Raw genomic sequence first — 18,580 nt, 5'->3', positions numbered from 1 at the left:
TGGCGAAAGGAAGCACTAAGTGTATCAATTAAATCAACATCATCAGTATGGTTCATATCACGAAAAGTAGAATTAATATATCGGGCTTTCGGTATAGGGCACGAAATGGATGCAAAGACCGCTTCATGACCCTATATGCCATGAACGACAGCACATTCGTAACCATAATCAGAGACCCTAGGGCTGAAAAAAAAACAAGATCTAAAATCAACGTGCCTCCTGTGGCATCACTGACTATTTGCTTTAGGCCGGAAGTCTGAAAAGTTGAATGCTTCTCTGTACAGTTGGGAATCATGGCCTAGCCGAAATTACGACGACCAGTGTATATCGGGGACATTAAAATCACCCATGCATATTAGATTTGGCGAACGAGGTGCCATTTCTTGGATGAATTCATTCAAGAAGACCAAAGGCTCTGATCAAGTTAGGTGAGCGGTAAAAGACACCAACAACAAAAGTCAATGACTCAAAATAAACTTTACACCAAACCGACTAAGTTTGAGAAGGAGCATCAAGCACAGAAAATTTTAAGTCGGAGTGTAAATATAAAGCAACGCCGCCGCCTCCACCTTCTGTTCGATCAGTTCTTGTAACATTAAAGCCTGGTAGCAATACTTCGGCATTGTAAATTTAACTATGAGACCACGTTTCCGTGACTCCAATGATATGGGGGAAGTAGGACAAATTTTATGACAAGAAATCAATAAACTTGCTGACTAAACTTCCCGTCAACGTTTAAAATGCGGAGGTTTTCGGGGAAGTCACGTAGGCGTCATCGACAATTAGAAGCAGTAGCTGAAGGAGACGCCCTGGTATCGTGATTACGAGACTGCACGATCGTGTTAGTCTGCGCTTCCTAGTTATAACGCACGTTATCAATAAGGTCGTATACTCTGCGCGCGGAGGAGCCGCTCTTGCGGTAAGTTCTGGTCGCCTCCCAAGGCTTTCTTCTGATAGATTGTACGTTGTCTGAATAATCCTCAGATATGTGTTAGACGGAGCCCTTTAGCTTAGGCGCGTTTTTAAGAATTTGAGTTTTCTCCCAAAGATCCAGAAGTTTCAAAACAATGAGGTGGGTGCGGCCTGTCTTACGTCTACCGATCCTATGAAACCTTTCAATTTGTGGGCAGTCCATGCAAAGGGTTACAGTGAAAAATTGTATAACAACGTTGACTAATGCCCCATTATCATCTGTAGATTCGGGAATTCTGTGCAGAATCAAATTATTACAGCGTAGTCTATTTTCTAGGTCGTCGTTCTGAACCGAGAACTTAATCACCTTCTCACCAAGAGAATGAACTGTACTTTTTAATTCATCCACCATTTTTTAGCTACACTATATGCAGTACTGGATGCCTCAAGAGCGTTAAGACCCAACTCAACAGCCTCGCAACGCGAATTAACAGGAGAATCAGCAATGTCCTGTGCTATTTTATTTTCTCCAGCCAGCAGTCTGGAAAACATGGCAGAAACGGAAGCTTTGCTGTAAGTGGATGCCGAGTCGCTATCGGAACCGCCCACATCACCACTCGGTAATAGCGCAGGTGTTCCAGAGCCAGTGCCAGAATTTCCGCCAGAAGTACCCTTACGGTCCCACGTTTAGCTCAACGTCTCCACTTAAGCACAAGCAACTCACACAGTGCACAAGCCAAGTATCAACGGAAACAAATAAAGATACAACGGTATGTGGGCAAGTAAACAGCAGCAAGTGACGGTTATCTGAAGGTATACAATGCGCGTTGTCTAAGTAACATACCTGCACGATAAAGAAGCACCACGTCAGCTATGGTCTTTTATGTCCAATGCTGATGACGTCACCAAGTTGGCCTTGACAACGATTTGTTGACCCGGTGGAGAGTCAGCATAGACGATTGAGAACAGCGCTGGCACAGCCAACAAGCCTAGATTATCACTCGGCAGAAAGACAGGAAGGGCAATCCGTATGCATCCACGGTGATCGGCAAGTTGGTTTGCATCGGTTGACACATTCCGGGCCATCACGCTCTCCAGGCAGTGCGCCGAGGAATCCAGAAGGCTGGCAAAAACGGCACGAACAAAATAGCACGTGAGGCCACATTGTCTCGGCCGTGCCACCGTGTCCAGTGAAAATCGTTGCTGGCGCTGCGTCTTTTAAGCCTAAGAGCCTGGTAAGCCGGTATGGACCTGGTGACGTCAAGGTTCCCGTAAATGGTGCGCAGTAGATGCTGTCCGTGTGCAGATTCAGCCACGGCTCGCAGAAAATGGAGCTTGCGCCGTGAAGACGGCTGGGTTCGATGTAGGAAGCTGAGACCAGCGGTGCATGCACGGAGCGGTGCCCGCCATCGGCCCATCCCACGGATCTGTGATGGACGAAGCAGCTCCCAAGCAGAATCTGCACGAATAACGGTAATTGAGGCGACATTGTCACGGCCGTGTCCACAGACTATGGTTGCATAAGCTGCAGTTGTGGGGTAGCGGCAACTGTAGCATACGAAGCAGGTAGTGACGTAACTACGCTTTCGTATGCAAAAGAAGAACCCGCCTAGCAGCTGATTTCATTTGTGTTCTGACAGCGTTATAGAAAGGCCACGCATATTTAGAGCTATGGGTGGCGTTGATTCAATTACTATACATCCCAGGAACACTAGCCCTCTCACCTATAATTTTCCGAGGACCCACTGAAGATCAACGTTTTAGTAAATGTCGCGATGGATAATCTGAGTCTTTTTCGATATCTTGAATCATACAGATAACAACAGACACCGATAAGAAAATGAACAATGCAATATATTGCATCAGCGTTACACATCTGTGTGCACTGAATGCGTTCTTGCAGATGACAAAAACGCAGGCTGCATTTGGAACGCCGTGCCGGAAATAAAATCTGTATCCTATATTGGCTATTATTGCACAAACTTATCATCGTCTGCCAGCTTTACAAATTTTCAAGTATACGCGTGATCTCCAAAATGCTCTCAAATTTATCGTGTGTCAACGCCAGCTTGACGCAAGGCCGTTCAATCCTACCATCATCATCAGCGTATTTATTGTACACCGATTTTATTGTTTTTGCGATGCTTTACATGAGGTATATTTTTCAAGCGACTATATGCGGGCTTTGCAGGTATGTTAGGCATGTAATAGTTAAGTTCTTATATCTCATGTTTCTGCAGAGTTCTCGCACGCTGAGCATCGTGTAAACATGATAAATCCCACTGAATAATTTCTATTAGTCTTGACATTTTTTTACTTATGTCAGTTTCATGTCTTAAGACAATAAAATGCGGTAGAACTACGTTTTCCACGGAGAGAAGTCATTAAATTTCATTAATATCGCAGCTTAGGACAGTGTCTTGCACATTTTTAGAAACAATCAAAATAGGACAATCGGTTACTTTCTTTACTTTCATTTGCAAGTGCTGCTGCGAAAATTCAGTATTTTCGCATCACCACTGCCGCAATTTATTATCTACATAAACTACAAGAGGCGCTGGCCTATTCTGCCAGCACTGTACAAAATAAACAGAAAGAAGGTGCCCCAATTTTGTTTTATTTTTTTCACCCATCATTGATCACCCGAGCGAGTGACCGTTCAAGATGAGGCACAACATAAAAGAACGAAAAAAAAAACGTGCACATGAACTTCTGCTTTTTTTCTTTTTCAACTAAAGGGGAGATTGCCGTTTAAGGGCGATATCTCATGCTCGTTGTACAAGGCTCACCTGCAGAAGTCTCGATAATAGCTGTGCAGCTGTATCTCGGCATTGTCATCCTCACTGTCCTCTTTTTTGGCTCCGACCTCAGTTCAGAAACACTTTAGTGGCAACATCCGCCAGACGCGTCAGCTCTTGCTAAGTATTTCACAATGGCCATTTCGGAATGAGCTCTCAGACGCTTTGTGACCACCTCACGACTTCGCACATGGAAAGGCGGTTCCTGAAAAGAGCAATCCTAGCATTCGGAGTCACGGATTCCGAGAAAGAGGCCGTACAACTCCTCGAGCTGCTGCTGTAGACACTGCATCTCCCCTGTCACGCCAGCTTCCGAAGGAGTAACTCACTGCTAAGTTAGTCGCACGTTTACTATAGGTTCGTTAACACAAGGCAACACAATGCGAACGTTTTCTTGCCTGTTTGTTTGATTCCTCGGGCCCCTCCTTCGTCGTCAGCTGCTCCCGACGCAAGGCAAAGAACAGACAAGCACGCACCTGATTCAATTCCCTCGCGAAATGTGCCTCAGAATGCGAGGCGAGTAGGACAAAGCCTCGCCACGAGCCGCAGTACTAACGCAGCTGCGGCTCCTCGAGGACCGTTCTTCCCCCTCGCGTGCGTCACGAGCGAATCGTGGCTGCGCCGTCGTGCCAGGACGACTGCACGCGGTCGCTGCGATGAATGACATCCCAGAAGCAACATCGTGACTTGATGGCATTTCATCGCCAGGTCGTCTCGCCGTTGTTTTCAACCCACGTGCTCGCTTTAAGTAGCAGAACATCGCGATGTATCGTCATTTGCATGGCACACGTACGCGACAACGAGGAATCTGGTGAGCGACTCTCTGCTTTACGGATGCTAAGCTTTCAATAAACGATCGGACAGTTTAATAGTCAGTGTAGATACAGCTTTATGGCGACTCAACCAGGTTTGCTGATTGATTTTCATTTCGATGATGTTCACAGAAATCCTCTCAGCATCTATTCTGCAAAATTATGGGCATTACGTGTCAGAGGATCATATTTCGCGATGCCTTGCGTACCTCGAACGATTGTAGAACGGAGCGGCGGTTCTTGATTGAGATTATCGAAACGCATTTCCGAAATATAGCACGAACAATGAGCTTTATGTAGTGCAAATTGCAGAGAGGCTAGCTTTTCATAAATTTACTTCTACCTACTAAATTCCAAAAAACTAATTCCCTTCGTGAACACTATTACATGACTCATTGCGGAACGTAACCAGTTTATAGTCATTGCACGGAGCAGAATCATAAGTACTTCATTCCCACACAGGGCAGGTTTAGGAACCCTGATGTCAAAATACTGACTGCAACAGCAAGTTATAGAAGCGCACTGCCCTTTACACGCTACGAGTTGAGCATACAACTTCTATCAAATGTAAGACGTGCATACCTGTGCCTAAGCATGCAACGCATTGATTCTCAACATGAAGCGCAGGGCCGGTGTTCTACCATCTTCTTGGTCTGCATATGTACTTCTTGACAATTAAGAAACTTCGGGTGAGTACACAAGAACTCCATTTGTACTTTCACCTGTATTTCAATTCTTTTTCTTTTACTTTTTTTTCTGCTATAGCCGATGTGCATGCGCTTGGTCGAAAGTTAAGGAGACCGATGCAGTTAAGAGGAAAAGAAGTAGCTGCAAAAATACACACATAAGATTTCAATCCAAGGTAAGAACGTTCAATTGGGTTCAAAGTTAATCGTAGGTTTTACACCGTTGTCCATCGCCTAAAGCGTGGGAAGCAATACTCCGGGACCCGAGCGTGGAGGTTCAGCTTCGGACCATTGAAAGAGCAGAGGAGGTGGCTATAAGGCATTGCCTAGTAGCCACCCCTCACTAAAACAATTTGATCAAATAAAGCTGTTTCCTCTTCCTCCCTTCACCGGTTATGTGTTAGAGCTAAACGTTATGGGAAAACAGCGTTTAAAATGAAATTCATGAAGTGCACTTGAGCGCACTTAGGGATAGGCAGCCATCCCTTTTGCGTATCATGCCAATTGCCGACGCCCGCTGACTCGCATTGTGCAAGCGAAAGTCACCTTTTCGCGCAACAGCTGTTAGGTGTAGTCCATCCAGTTTTTCTGTCGGGTGTTACAATTAATGTCTGACGGTGAAGAAGGCAGCAAAGCCGTGAATCCGGGCAGCTGGGGTGCCCTCATAACACTGACTGGAATCTTCACGACCACAATTACCGTTAATGACCCCACTCAAAGAACAACGCTAGCGGTGAACACAGTCGGCGATCGTCGAAAATTTGATCTGTCGGTCAAGCTTGTCCGCTTTTATACATAAGCCATCGAAGGTTCCAGAGCTATCGCTGATGGTTGCGTGTGTTGCAGAAAGTTGCACACAATTCTCGTCGCAGATGCAGTCAGATTACACAAGCTTCGGTAACAACAGACAGCACATAGAGCCATCGAAAACATTCGAGAAACTTCAACAGATGCAGGGGCGTCCTGCACTGAGCGATAAAATTTGTTAAACGGTGAAACGCGGTCAGTGGCGCACACGCCAAGGAATCTACGCATTCCCTTCTTGTCGACGGGCGGCTGTAACTTTGCGATGGCAGCTGTCTTCTTCGGATCGGGGCGTACTCCAGACTTGCTGATGACGTGTGCCATGAACAGCAGCTCTTCGTACCCTAAGTGACAATTTTCCAGTTTCAAAGTGAATCCGCAAGCCTTCATTGTCTTTTGTACTGTTTCAAGGCGTCTCAAGTGCTCGTCGAAACTTGCAGAAAAAACGACGACGTCACCTAAGTAGACGAGGCAGATCTGCCACTTCAACCCTGCTAACACCGTGTCCATCACGCGCTGGAACGCTGCAGGCGCTGAGCACGGTCCGAATGGCATGAATATAGAGAAAGGATTCAACAAGAACGGACACTCCCATGGAGCCCAGCGGCCGAATTGACTGCAGCGCACCAAGCCGCCGGCGGTTTTGGGCACACGCCTTTTGAACTCTAGCTGGTACGCGTTACGCCGGTTGCGCTGATCGACGCGTATCTCTCTTTTTTTTTTTGCTTCTACAGCATCGACCGCACGCGGTTTTTGTGCTAAATCGTTTTATCATTAAGTAAAAATGATTGCGAACGATCTTTACAAGCTTCCATTGAATATGTGCCACCAGTAATTTCATGAAGACTCAAGACGCCTTCTGAATTGAGGAAATGTTTATTTTAGCCTATATAAATGCTCGTTGCGGGCTTTTTGTGCATTAATCCAACGTTGTGGCAGCAGGTAAGCAGCAGTAGTTCCCGTACAAATCTCCACCGGACGACGTCAGCTGAAGAAAGTAGATTACAAGCATGTGTCACTTTCGTAGTAACACACACGAATAATGCGTGTAGAGGCGAACCGTGCGAAAGTGGTGAATGGGCGGCACTACGAACAAAAGCAGTTCGCTCTTACATATATGGCGTAAAAAATACTCGACTCATCCCAAACAATACCTCCCACCACGAAAACATCCTATTTCCAAGCACTCGTCTCTTCCCGGGACTTACTTCCTGCACCTTAAGAGCACGAATACACGGGCTACTGCACCTTTCCAAAAGAACTTTGCTGCAATCGACGCGATAGTACGCTACCAATACGCAGAGGTGGCCACAACACAGGCCCTCAACCAGACCATGCTGGACGCTCGCAGAATTCCTTCTACTCGCAGTCAAGACAAATGTGTGGGTGCAAAGCCTGTCTTCACTCGTTCAGAAGACATAACTATCGATTTACAAGTCCCTGGTGTTTGAACTCCTTGGCGTTATCTTTTGTGCGTTCTGCCTGCGCAAGCAACACACTCCCGTGTGATTACTCTTGACAATTGCTTGTCGCGTTTTCGATAAGCGTGAGTATCGAAAGAAGGTTCAAGTTGTTGCGGGATAATAAAAATTGTCCCAAACTTGTCGCAGTAAGATTCAGTACACGCCAAACTAACTTCGTCACCATGGCCGAGCTGCTTTTCGACGCGTCACGACAGGCGCGGCGAGTGTGCCTCAAAATTATCCGAAAATGCAGCGAATTACAGTCATGTTGGGAGTCAGAAAAAGCGTCATGAACTTGTCCCAGTAACATACAGTACACGCGAAAAAACTGCGCCATACAGCCGAGCTGCTTTTCGCTGACTGCGTCACTGGGCACGGCGCAGCGAACGTGCCTCATAAGTAACAAAAAAAAACTACCCAATTTTCAACAATGTTGGGCGTCAAAGAAAGCGCCACAAACTTGTCTTGTCAGTGCATTAAAGCGCGAAACTATACGTGCTATAGGGCCGAGCTGCTATTCGCTAACCGCGTAAGAACGCCAGGCGCGGCAACTGCACTTGAAAAGCACCCCAGAAAGTAACGAAATTAGTTACAATAATGTTGGGGGTTAAATAAAGCGCCAAAACTTGTCCCAGTAAGATTCAGTGCACGCGAAACTGCGTGACACCGCCCGGTGCGACCAGCGTGCCCAAAAAACTACCGAAATAAGTTGAAATAATGTTGGGTGTATATAAAGCGTCGCAAACATCTCCCAGAACGAGTCATTAATTCAACTTAACTGTAACACGACGGCCGAGCTGTTTTTCGCTGTGTCACAAGTCTAGGTTCCGTGCCGTAAGCCTAATTGCTTGAAATGCGTCGCAGACTGTCGAACAAAACTTCTCACCTTGCTGTAGCCCAATAGTGCAATGGTGCCATGTCGAAGTTCAGAATGAACGCAAGAATTCACCGGAAAGCACATCAAGCCAGGCTAAAGCCAAAAATAGAAAAACAGGCAGGCGGGTCATCGAACAGGCCAAAGCTCAGATGCGCAGCCGGTCTCACTCGCTTCGGCGGTGTGCCTAACGAATGACGCATGCATCCGGCTCATCATTCGCCGATTCGCCTGTCGCTAGGCAACGGAAGTAAGCCGCAAAGCTTAATTTATTTTATACGCAGATATTTTTACTTTTGCCGGGAAAAGATTAAGAAAAATTAAACAATTTATGTTAACGTCATTTCAAACTCTCTTTTTTTTTTCGATGCTCGCGGCAGCAAGCGGTCGGCGTTAATACTACCGGGACGTATTTCCTGTTGCCAGTTTTCGCCGAGTGTCCCCTCTTCCTGAATTTATTTCGCTATGACATGACCTTGAACTCATAGAGGCCGTCTGGCGTGATGAAGGCAGTCTTTTCGCGATCCCACTCGTCGACTTCTATTTGCCAGCTGCCAGTTTTGAGATTCATCGACGAGAAGTATTTATCCTTGCAGAGGCAGTCAAATGCGTCGTCTATCCGTGGATACTGCGCCCGAGGTCGCGGGATTGAATCCCGGCCGCGGCGGCCACATTTTGATGGGAACGAAATGCGAAAACACCCGTGTACTTAGATTTAGGTGCACGTTAAAGAACCCCAGGTGGTCGAAATTTCCGGAGTCCTCCACTACGGCATGCCTCATAATCAGAAAGTAGTTTTGGCACGTAAAACCCCATAATTTAATTTTTTATCCGTTGGAGGTGTATACGTCTTCGTAATCTTGTTCAATTGACGATACTCGACGTAGAAACGTAGAGTTCCGTCCTTTTTCTTTACCAAGACTACAGGATATGTCCACGGGCTTTTCCACGGCTAGATAAAGTCATCGCGCAGCATTTTCTCGACTTGTTGTCTTATAGCTTCACATTCTCGCGTCGAAACTCGGTACGGGCTCTGGCGGAGTGGTCGAGCGTACTCTACGGTTATTATGAGATGCTTTGCAACTTGTGTTTGTCGAATCCTCGATGACGTCGAAAAGCAGTCTTTGTGTCGTCAGAGAAGACCTCTGAGCTTTCTTCTTCTTCTTCTTCTTCTTTCTTTATTTGTTTCCATTGCTAAAATACAATGACGGGGGCTAAGATAAAAGCTGCAATGAGGCAGCTTGAGGTGCCCTTAGCCCCCGTGTTACATGGTGGCAGTGAGTAGCGTAATCAACCGTACACAAAGAACATTACATATAAATATTAATTACAATCATCAATCAATTCAAGAGAATTTTCTATAATGGAACAAACAAAAAAAGAACAATGAAATGGGATAAGGACAAATAAAAGCAATGCAGATAGTACGCACCACCACATTAGATACACTTGGCAATACGTAAATAAAAGTGAAAATCGCGTACACTTGACGATGCATAATTAAGGTGAAAAGATACGATGGTCGATTAATATTGGAATAATTAAGAGAAAGAAAAGGACGAGCAAAAATGATGTCATTACAGACATTTAACAAGACACACATGTGAATACAGATGAAAGAGAAATTACGCTTGATTTATTATTTAGGAGAAGGTTCTGATAAGTAACGACAGTTCTGACCGTGTTATGTTAATGATGTCAATGCCAGCGTCACGTAATCAATTAAGCAGTCTGGGTAACTTATTTTTCGTCATTTGCAAACCGTAGTTGGTTCTTGAAGGGGGTATAGACCAATATTCTCCGTGACGGGTAATATAGGTAGCTGTATTTCTTACCAGACAAGCAATTTCATTGAATACGCTGTTTTCAGAGTTTGAGTTTGAGTGCCATATACGAAGGAGAGAGTGGTTGTATAGAGAGTAGATTGTAGGTATGTTGTACTGTTTAAAGCTGTTGCTGATTACTGATGGGGAGACTTGGATTTATGTCGAAGTCTGATTCGGTAACTATGGTCGTCGAGGTAGATGCTGCAGACACCGAGGGGACAAACGCATTGCTGGTTTCCAGAATTTCCTCGACGTATGCGATCGTCGTTCCCTTGTTGATGTGCTTGAACTCCTGGCTGAAGTTTGTGAGCAACATTTTCATTTTTCCTCCGTGTGGTCGAGCGATGCCTCTTGCGACGCAAGCTTCCCGGTCGAGCAGCAGACGTTCGTCAGGCTCGATAACGCCTTCTACGTCCGTAGGTGTTTTGGTGCTGACGGAAATGACAATGCTGGAGCAGGCCGGGATGCTGACTTGATTTTCGAGCCCACTCAAGGCATGGCGATTACGAGGGCTCTCTGGCGGTATCGCTCGGTCTTCGGATAGCGTTACCGACTGCGAGGGTTCGCCGTTATTTAACGCGCCGCGACCACAGTTTGGCGAACGCCCTTGCGATATCGCCAACTACCTCGCCGCCACTCAGTGGAACCCTTGACAACCGTCCCGTTAGCCGTCACCAGGCCGCTGCTTGTAACCGCAACGCCTACCATGCAGTGGCCGAGCTCGGGGCCGGTCTGCGAGCCCATATCCGGAAAACTAAAAGCAGCAACCCATGAACTTGTGGTTGCTGTTCTTCGAACTGACGAAGATCCTCCGCCAGCGACAAAGACGCCGAAAAGTCTTTCTCGACGATATATCAAGGAGACGCCGCCATTCCGACGAAGCTTAATTAGAAGCAAAGAATACGTCGACAAAAGAAGACCTCACGACGCCACGCTCCAGGCACACATGAACACGACGCAGCCGTGATCCGAAGGCAAGAGCTAGCTGCAACGCAAGAACCAGCGACCTCAACATGCTTTTCGATGGCCACGCAGTCACCGCCTTAGTGGACACAGGAGCCAACTACTCCATGATGAGTGGACCCCTTGCCGCCCAGTTGAAGAAAGTTAACACTGCATGGGAAGGCCCTCAAATCCGGACAGCTGGGGACATCTGATAACACCGACTGGAATCTGCATGGCCAGAATTACCGTTAATGACCGCATCTACCGAGCACTTCCGCCAGATGTCACGTAGTAGTGACTGTGAAGAAGGCAATAAAACCGTCAATGACGAAACTAGCGTTTTATTTTTATTTTTTATTGGGCGGGCCTGTGCCCTGAAAAGCAACCCCGAGGGTTGCAATGTGGGCTTGTTGGTATTCCATCTTCAAGGCGTGTACGGTAGCGCGATTAAAAGACGGGACAAAAGAAGACACACAGAGGGACACACTGCGCTTTGTGTGTCCCTATGTGTCTTCTTTTGTCCCGTCTTAATCGCGCTACCGTACACCCCTTGAAGCTGAAAAGCAAGTTACATTCAAAGAACAATGATAGCGGCGAACGCAGTTGTCGATCGTGGAAAATCTTATCTGAAATCTGAAAATCTGAAGCGCGTCGGCTTTTATAGATGAGTCATCGAAGGTTCTAGAGCAATCGCTGTTGCCCGCCTGTCTTCGAGAAAGTTCTACACAATTGTCGTTGCACATGCAATCAGATTACATAAGCTTTGGTAATAACAGACAGCACATAGAACCATCGAAAACGTTCGAGAAACTTCAATAGATGCAGGCGCGCTCTGGACTAAGCGATAACTTGTTAAACGGCGAAAACCGGTCACCCGAAAAAAATAAGCAAGTACCCGTGCCAATATCATCATCATGCTTCTGCGGCCTAAGAAAATGTTATATACGTGATTTGTAGATGCACCCACCCATACAGTTTTCTGTAATTACCTAGATGCAAAATTGGCACTGCCGTGCTGTTGCATGCGTGGGAATTATGAGATGTAATAGCTTCGGGTTTGAATCTTTCTCGGAGACCCAAGACACCATGAATGCGCGTCTGGCCAAGAGTGTTCCGTCTATAACAGCGGTTCTTTCTTTCTTTACATGAACAGCGTGTAAAATTCCGATGCTTCTTTATTATCTAAAAACCATTCTTTGTTGCATTATGAGGACTCCTACTAGGTTCAGATACAATTATATCGAACGTGAACAATCCGGCGGCCATTGAAATTGGAAGAAAAACTATAGGGTCTGCGGTCCTTTTAGTTCCAATCGTCTGTTTTTGTTTCCTCTAATTCTTGTTGTATTAAATATGGGCAAGCCTTACCAGAAAACGTATTACTGACAAATAAAGTATTTATGATTATTTCATTCTAAGAAAGCATTGTCTATGTTCCGATACTTTCCGCAGACGACGAGGTGAAGGGCTAAGCGGACAGCGACCTCTTAAGCCTCGTTCCTATTCTGACAAAGGCGTTAGAGAACACAGTTTTGCGAAGCGCCGAAGCATATAACTAAATTGATGCGGAATACCTGGTTACAAACGAGGACAACTGAAGGCTACAAACGGATGCTATTTTGCTACAGACAGGATGGCAACTGAGCGGAAGGCTTGAGAACTCGACGAGAAGGTTATCTGCTTACAAGAAAAGGTAGCATTTTCATATAGGTTCGTACTGGTGGTAAAATACAGCTATGATATGCTCATGTCATTGCTATAAACTAGTAAACATGAAGTCGCGTCGCGTGGCAAAGACGTATTCCAGATGATTTTAGGCGCGCTCCATTACTTGGGCTCGAAACTGTCTTCTTAGCTGTCTACGTAGACTCTATCTGGTACTGGCCAGAATTAAAACATACCCACCATATGCGCTTAAATGAGTATGTTTTAAGACAAATTACGTTCGAGACACGCTTCGCAGGCCCACGTAATGGCATTCCAATGGTGGCATAGTGCCCGTTAGAAACGCGCACAGTTCGTTCCAGGTACAGTATTCCAAGAAACTCTGTATTCACCTAGGATGCGAACGCGGGTTGGCAACATCTTATGAGTCGTGCCATCACAATCCTTTTGTAGTCGCGGAGCCTTAGTGCCTATATAATCATCTACGTGCCGGTGTCGTCATCGCGCTGTCGTTTCTGACGTCGTTGTCGCAATTGTCCTTATATCAAAGGTTGAAGTGTGAAGTTCATTTTACAACACTGGTACTTTCCAAAATTGTACGTCAGCGGCAAAGACAGTGGAGGAAAAGCTGCGTCACGGCAACTTCACTGGCCGCCCCACCCCTTTATGAAAAGGCAAGCACAAGCAGCAGCGAAGGATGCACTTTCACAATATAGAGAATATCAAAACGGCAGCGTTTACAAATGCACATTAAAAACGACCCTATTTCTCGACAATATACAAGAAAGTCGCTAAAGAGTACACTTTCAACAGAGAATCTTTATTATTATTATTATTATTATTATTATTATTATTATTATTATTATTATTATTATTATTATTATTATTATTATTATTATTATTATTATTATTATTATTATTATTATTATAGCACTTTTGGTAGAGCACGTAATGTTTCCTCAATGAATTTAAGACTCTTCACTGGGTAGGAGATACTGCAGCAGCTGGAAACCGTAATTCGCATGAGGTCAAAGGACCAGCCATTGCAGCTTTTCGGGGCCCTCAAGACCTTCTTCATCGCGCTGCTCTGCCACTTTTCTCTCTAAACTTTCTCCGCCAGCGTAGGTGTCCTTCAGTATCCGCTGAAGTTGCAAGCGTATGGGACCCACCTTCGAACAAAGTGGCCCTAACATGCTGCGAGAGATGGTTTATGTTATAATAGATTGCGCGGAGCTCGCAGGCGCCATTCAGCCGTTCTCCCGTCTGCCACTCCCCGAAAATACTATGCGCCATTCGTTGGCTCGTTCATTAAGAAGACGAGGCCTATCGTCACGACGCAACCTTAACTGTCCCCGGAACGCACGTCGCTCGCGTGACAAAAATTGTGACGACGGACCCGTTGAGCACGGCACACGCAGCGACTGAGGCATTACTAAGGAGAGACTCTCGCACGCGCCATGCATGCGTGCGTTCAGCACACCACGTGATTTACTCTCGCACGCAAGAACGCAGCACTTGCCGAAGCGTTCGCTGCGCGACAGCAGCGGCCGTTCCGTTCTCACGCCGGTGCTTCGTGGGTGGCAGCTTGCCCGTTTTCACTTGCCAGGGCGAAGGCGGCCTTAATTTAATCGAAAGCACGCTTCTTCGGGCGTTCTTTACGATTATTTATCGATTATTTATCGATTTATCGAATACCATTATTATTTACCAAAAGTGCGTAAATTAGCGTAAAAAACCCGTCAGTATACAGAAAAAGTGCTATGAATAAGCTCATCCTTTAAGAGAAATACGCTATTTATTGACGCAACAATTTCTTCGCTATGAATAAGCTCATCCTTTAAGAGAAATACGCTATTTATTGACGCAACAATTTCTTCGAGCGTTGCAGACAAACGAAAATGTTCTGTTTTAGCGCAGTTTCTAGTGGGAGCCGAAAAACAAGCATAAGTCAATAGCTTTGACTGGTATTTAGCTGTGCCTAATAATGTCGTTCACGACACACAACCCAGCCTTGTTCTTTTTTTTTTCTTTCTTGAGATAAAAATGAATAGAGGAGGTGCTGTCGCCGTTTGCTGGTGACGACTATTGATACGCCTTCTCACTTTGTTAATAATGTAGGGTAAAAGATAAAGAAGAGTAAATTCATTCATTAGTTGACAACATAATTGAACAGAAGTATATGTAACCGTACTAGGAATAAAATTCCCCATTAATATGTTCTCGCTGTAACAAAATTTTTTCCCGGTCTCTATTCTAGGTGGAAACATCAGCGTCATGACAACCCTTGCTTGGTTCATGGTGCCGGCCATCACCATATTACGTAAATACGACTAAAATACCTCAACTTTTGATGTTTCTACAGGCTTTCTTTAAGAAAAATAATGGCGTGAGATTTGAGTACTGGAAAATAAATCAGGATATTGCAAAGAACCAATGGGAACTATGGCTGAAGAGATTGGGGTAGCTGAGCAAGTCAAAGTGGAAAACACAGAGGGAGCCCGTGCGAGCTTTCTTTTTGGGTCGCATCCACAATCCTATGTATAGGAGGTGTCCAAGGAACTCGGAAACGTCTTTGTGTTTTTCACTTTGACTTGGTCAGTGGCTGCAACTACTTGAGCATCATGTTACCCAAGAAGGCGAATTTTGTCGAGCACTTGAATTAATGAGAACTACTTAAGGAACCTGACTTCTGTTAACCTGTTTTTAATTGAGCAGTCGTCATCTCATTGAATTCCGTAATTCTAGCGACGACGTTTCATTTACATCTTCTATTGTTTTGCTACCTCTATACTACCATAACTAATATCCCAAAAAATATTTATCGTACTGTTAACATGTTCTTACTGTACTGAAGATTACGTTTATTGCATATATAATTAACAAAATGTTAAAGCATACAAGCTATTAGGAACACCCGAGCCACCCCAAAGACCTCGGTATAAAATCAAGACTACATTGAACGATTTTTCTGGGGTGCCCCACTTCTAAATGTTAAATTGCGTTCGAACGTGAATGCAGAAATCTAAAGAAATTTGTTTTAAATGCAATGGTATCAGGATGCCTTGAGCCCATTTTGTCTCCTAATTCCTCGAAATTCACGTGTCAGTCAGTTTAAGTGAAAGCAGTTTTCAACTCGACATTTATTTATTTATTTTGTAATGCAGTTTATTGAACAGTCAGGAACGCGACCGTCTCAGTCGAGCGTCAGACACCGAGAGCGCGAGCCCCTCTTCGTCGGCGGGCCGATGACGATAGTGCGTCCAAGGGCGCGCCAGTCTTCTTCGCTACAACTGCCCCCTGGAGACGAAGGAGCCATCCTGGCGACTCAAGGGAGAAGCGAGGGGGTCGTAATAGGGTTTCAGCCGTGCACTGTCTCGCGTCCGCGACGCCTCAAGGCAGCAGACGGCGTTAGCGGCTCGACGACGTGTTTGACTGGCGTCGTCTGTTGGACGACGCGGTAGGGACCGTGGTATTGAGCGACGAGTTTAGAACATAGACCAGGGGTGCTTGAAGGCATCCAAAGCCAGATTAGTGAGTCCGGCTGGTAGGTGCAGGGAGGTCGTTCATCATCGCGACGGAATTTTCGGAGACTCTGGTCTTCCGCCGTGAACGAACGGGCCAGCTGACGGCATTCCTCGGCATACTTGGAGGCTTCAGACAGAGGCGTGCCCTCTGATGGGTCAAGCCGGTAAGGGAGAATGGTGTCGAGCGTGCAGGTAGGTTCACGGCCATAGACGAGGAAGAATGGCGAAGATCCCATTGTGGCCTGTGAAGCGGTGTTATAGGCGTACGTAACATATGGCAAAACAAGGTCCCAGTTGGTATGGTCCGATGTAATGTACATGGATAGCATGTCGCCCAAAGTACGATTGAACCGTTCTGTTATGCCGTTCGTTTGCGGATGATAAGCTGTAATGGTTCGATGGACGGTATGGCACGCGGTCAGAAGGGCGTTAAGAACTTCGGAAAGAAACCCACGCCCTCTGTCACTCAGAAGTTCCCGTGGTGCCCCATGACGCAGTATGAAGCGATGCAGGAGGAAGGACGCTATGTCGCGGGCTGTCGCTGTTTGCAGTGCCGCAGTTTCTGCATAGAGGGTGAGGTGGTCGACAGCGACAATAATCCAGCGATCGCAGGCTGATGTGCAGGGAAGAGGACCGTAGAGATCGATGCCGACGCGGTCGAATGGTCGGGACTGACAAGGAATGGGCTGTAAAGGAACAGAAGGACGAGGGGCAGAAAGGTTGCGTCGTTGGCAAGCTGTGCACGAGCGAATGTACTTTCGCACAAAATTATACGTGCCACGCCAATAAAAGCGGGAACGAAGCCTAGCGTAAGTCTTGAAGAGACCGGCATGGGCGCATTGCGGGTCTGAATGGAGAGCGGAGCATACATCTGTGCGCATATGGCGGGGGACGACTAATAACCATTTGCGGCCATCGGAAGCGTAATTTCGACGATAGAGAACACCATCTCGTAACTCAAAATGAGAAGCTTGGCGGCGTCAAGCTTACTCTCCGTAAGCTTGACTAATGCCAGTGTGACGACTCCTTCGACAGAAACTTCGATTACGTTCGTCGGAAGAGAGCGAGGCTTTGTGTGGTTCGACTGGAACGCAGTTCTCGCCTCTTGAACTGCGGTAGCTAGTTTTCCTGCTCCGATGGGACCGGACGCCGCCGCATGGGGCAAAGTTAGCGGCGACGAGGGGATGGTGAGCGACGATCACGGGCAGAAGGGATGACGTTGGTCGTAGACGGCAAGTGCGAGTCATTTGGTGGCGAGAAGGACGAAGCTGGCGAAGCGTAGGAGCGGACAGGTTGGTCATTACCTTGAAGCCATAAGCGACGGCGACAGTGCCGCGCCACGTAACCAGGGATTCCACAGAAGAAGCACACGGGACGATTGTCGGGTGTACGCCAGGGTCCCGTGCTAGCCGGTGATCTGGTGGTGTACACTGGAAGGATTGGACGTGGCGGCGTAGCAAACGGTGGTGCTGAAAAAGTCGATGGAGGTGGTCGTGCTGCAACCTCGGCGTAGCTTAGAGGTACAGGCAATGGTGGCGCTGCACGAGGAGACTGAATAGCTTCGGACACTTGTTCCTGGAGCATCTGACGCAACGTAGGAGCCAAGGATGGCGTTGGCCCTGGGACGGCGGTGAGTAGGGATAGCTGGCGGGCAACTTCGCAGCGAATAAATTCCTTGAATATTTTATATAACACCGGAAGGAAACTAATGGGCCTATAATTTTTCGATTCTGTAACGTCCTCCTTTATTGGATCAATATAATGTTGGCATTCTTCCAGTTCTGTGGGACCCTTGAATTCGATAGACACTTCGTATAAAGGGCCGCCAGTTTTTGAAGCATTATGTCTCCTCCATCTTGATTAAATCGACTGGTATTTTATCTTCTTCTGCTGCTTTTCCCCGTTTCATGTCTTGAAAGGCCCTTCTATCTTCATCGCTAGTTATAGAAGGAGCTTCTGTAACCTTTTCATTACTGCTTCGAATGGAGGTATCGTGGCTGCTTCGGGTATTGTACAGGTCAGTATAAAATTCTACCGCGGCTGTTACTATATCTTCGAGATTGCTGATATTACCCTGCTTATCTTTCAGCGCACAAATCTTGGTTTGTCCTATGCCAAGTTTTATTTGCACTGATTTCATGCTGCATCAATTTTTTACTGCTTCCTCACTCTTTCTGACGTTATAATTTCGGATATCCCTTATTTTCTCCTTGTTGATAAGTTTCGACAGTTACGAGAATTCTATCTGATCTCTTGATTTCGACACTCTCA

General features: G+C 46.2%; 1 protein-coding gene across 2 annotated transcripts in view; it reads left to right on the top strand.

Moving 5' to 3' along the window:
- Window positions 1-4,315: 4,315 nt before the first annotated feature.
- LOC126525915 (uncharacterized) overlaps window positions 4,316-18,580 on the top strand; it is a 64,022-nt gene continuing 49,757 nt past the window's right edge. The window contains exons 1-3 of one of the 2 annotated variants that reach the window (XM_055067709.1): window positions 4,316-4,521; window positions 5,150-5,211; window positions 15,043-15,105. In XM_055067709.1, coding sequence (XP_054923684.1) covers window positions 15,060-15,105 — 46 coding nt within the window. In that variant the 5' untranslated portion in view covers window positions 4,316-4,521; window positions 5,150-5,211; window positions 15,043-15,059. Of the gene's footprint in view, window positions 4,522-5,144; window positions 5,212-15,042; window positions 15,106-18,580 lie in introns of both variants that reach the window. The other variant, XM_050173887.2, reaches the window with a different exon arrangement.

This window comes from Dermacentor andersoni, chromosome 8 (assembly GCF_023375885.2).
Source record: "Dermacentor andersoni chromosome 8, qqDerAnde1_hic_scaffold, whole genome shotgun sequence".
Classification (NCBI taxonomy): domain Eukaryota; kingdom Metazoa; phylum Arthropoda; class Arachnida; order Ixodida; family Ixodidae; genus Dermacentor; species Dermacentor andersoni.
The sequence above is the reverse complement of the archived record's forward strand: the minus strand, read 5'-3'. Positions and strand labels throughout refer to the sequence as shown.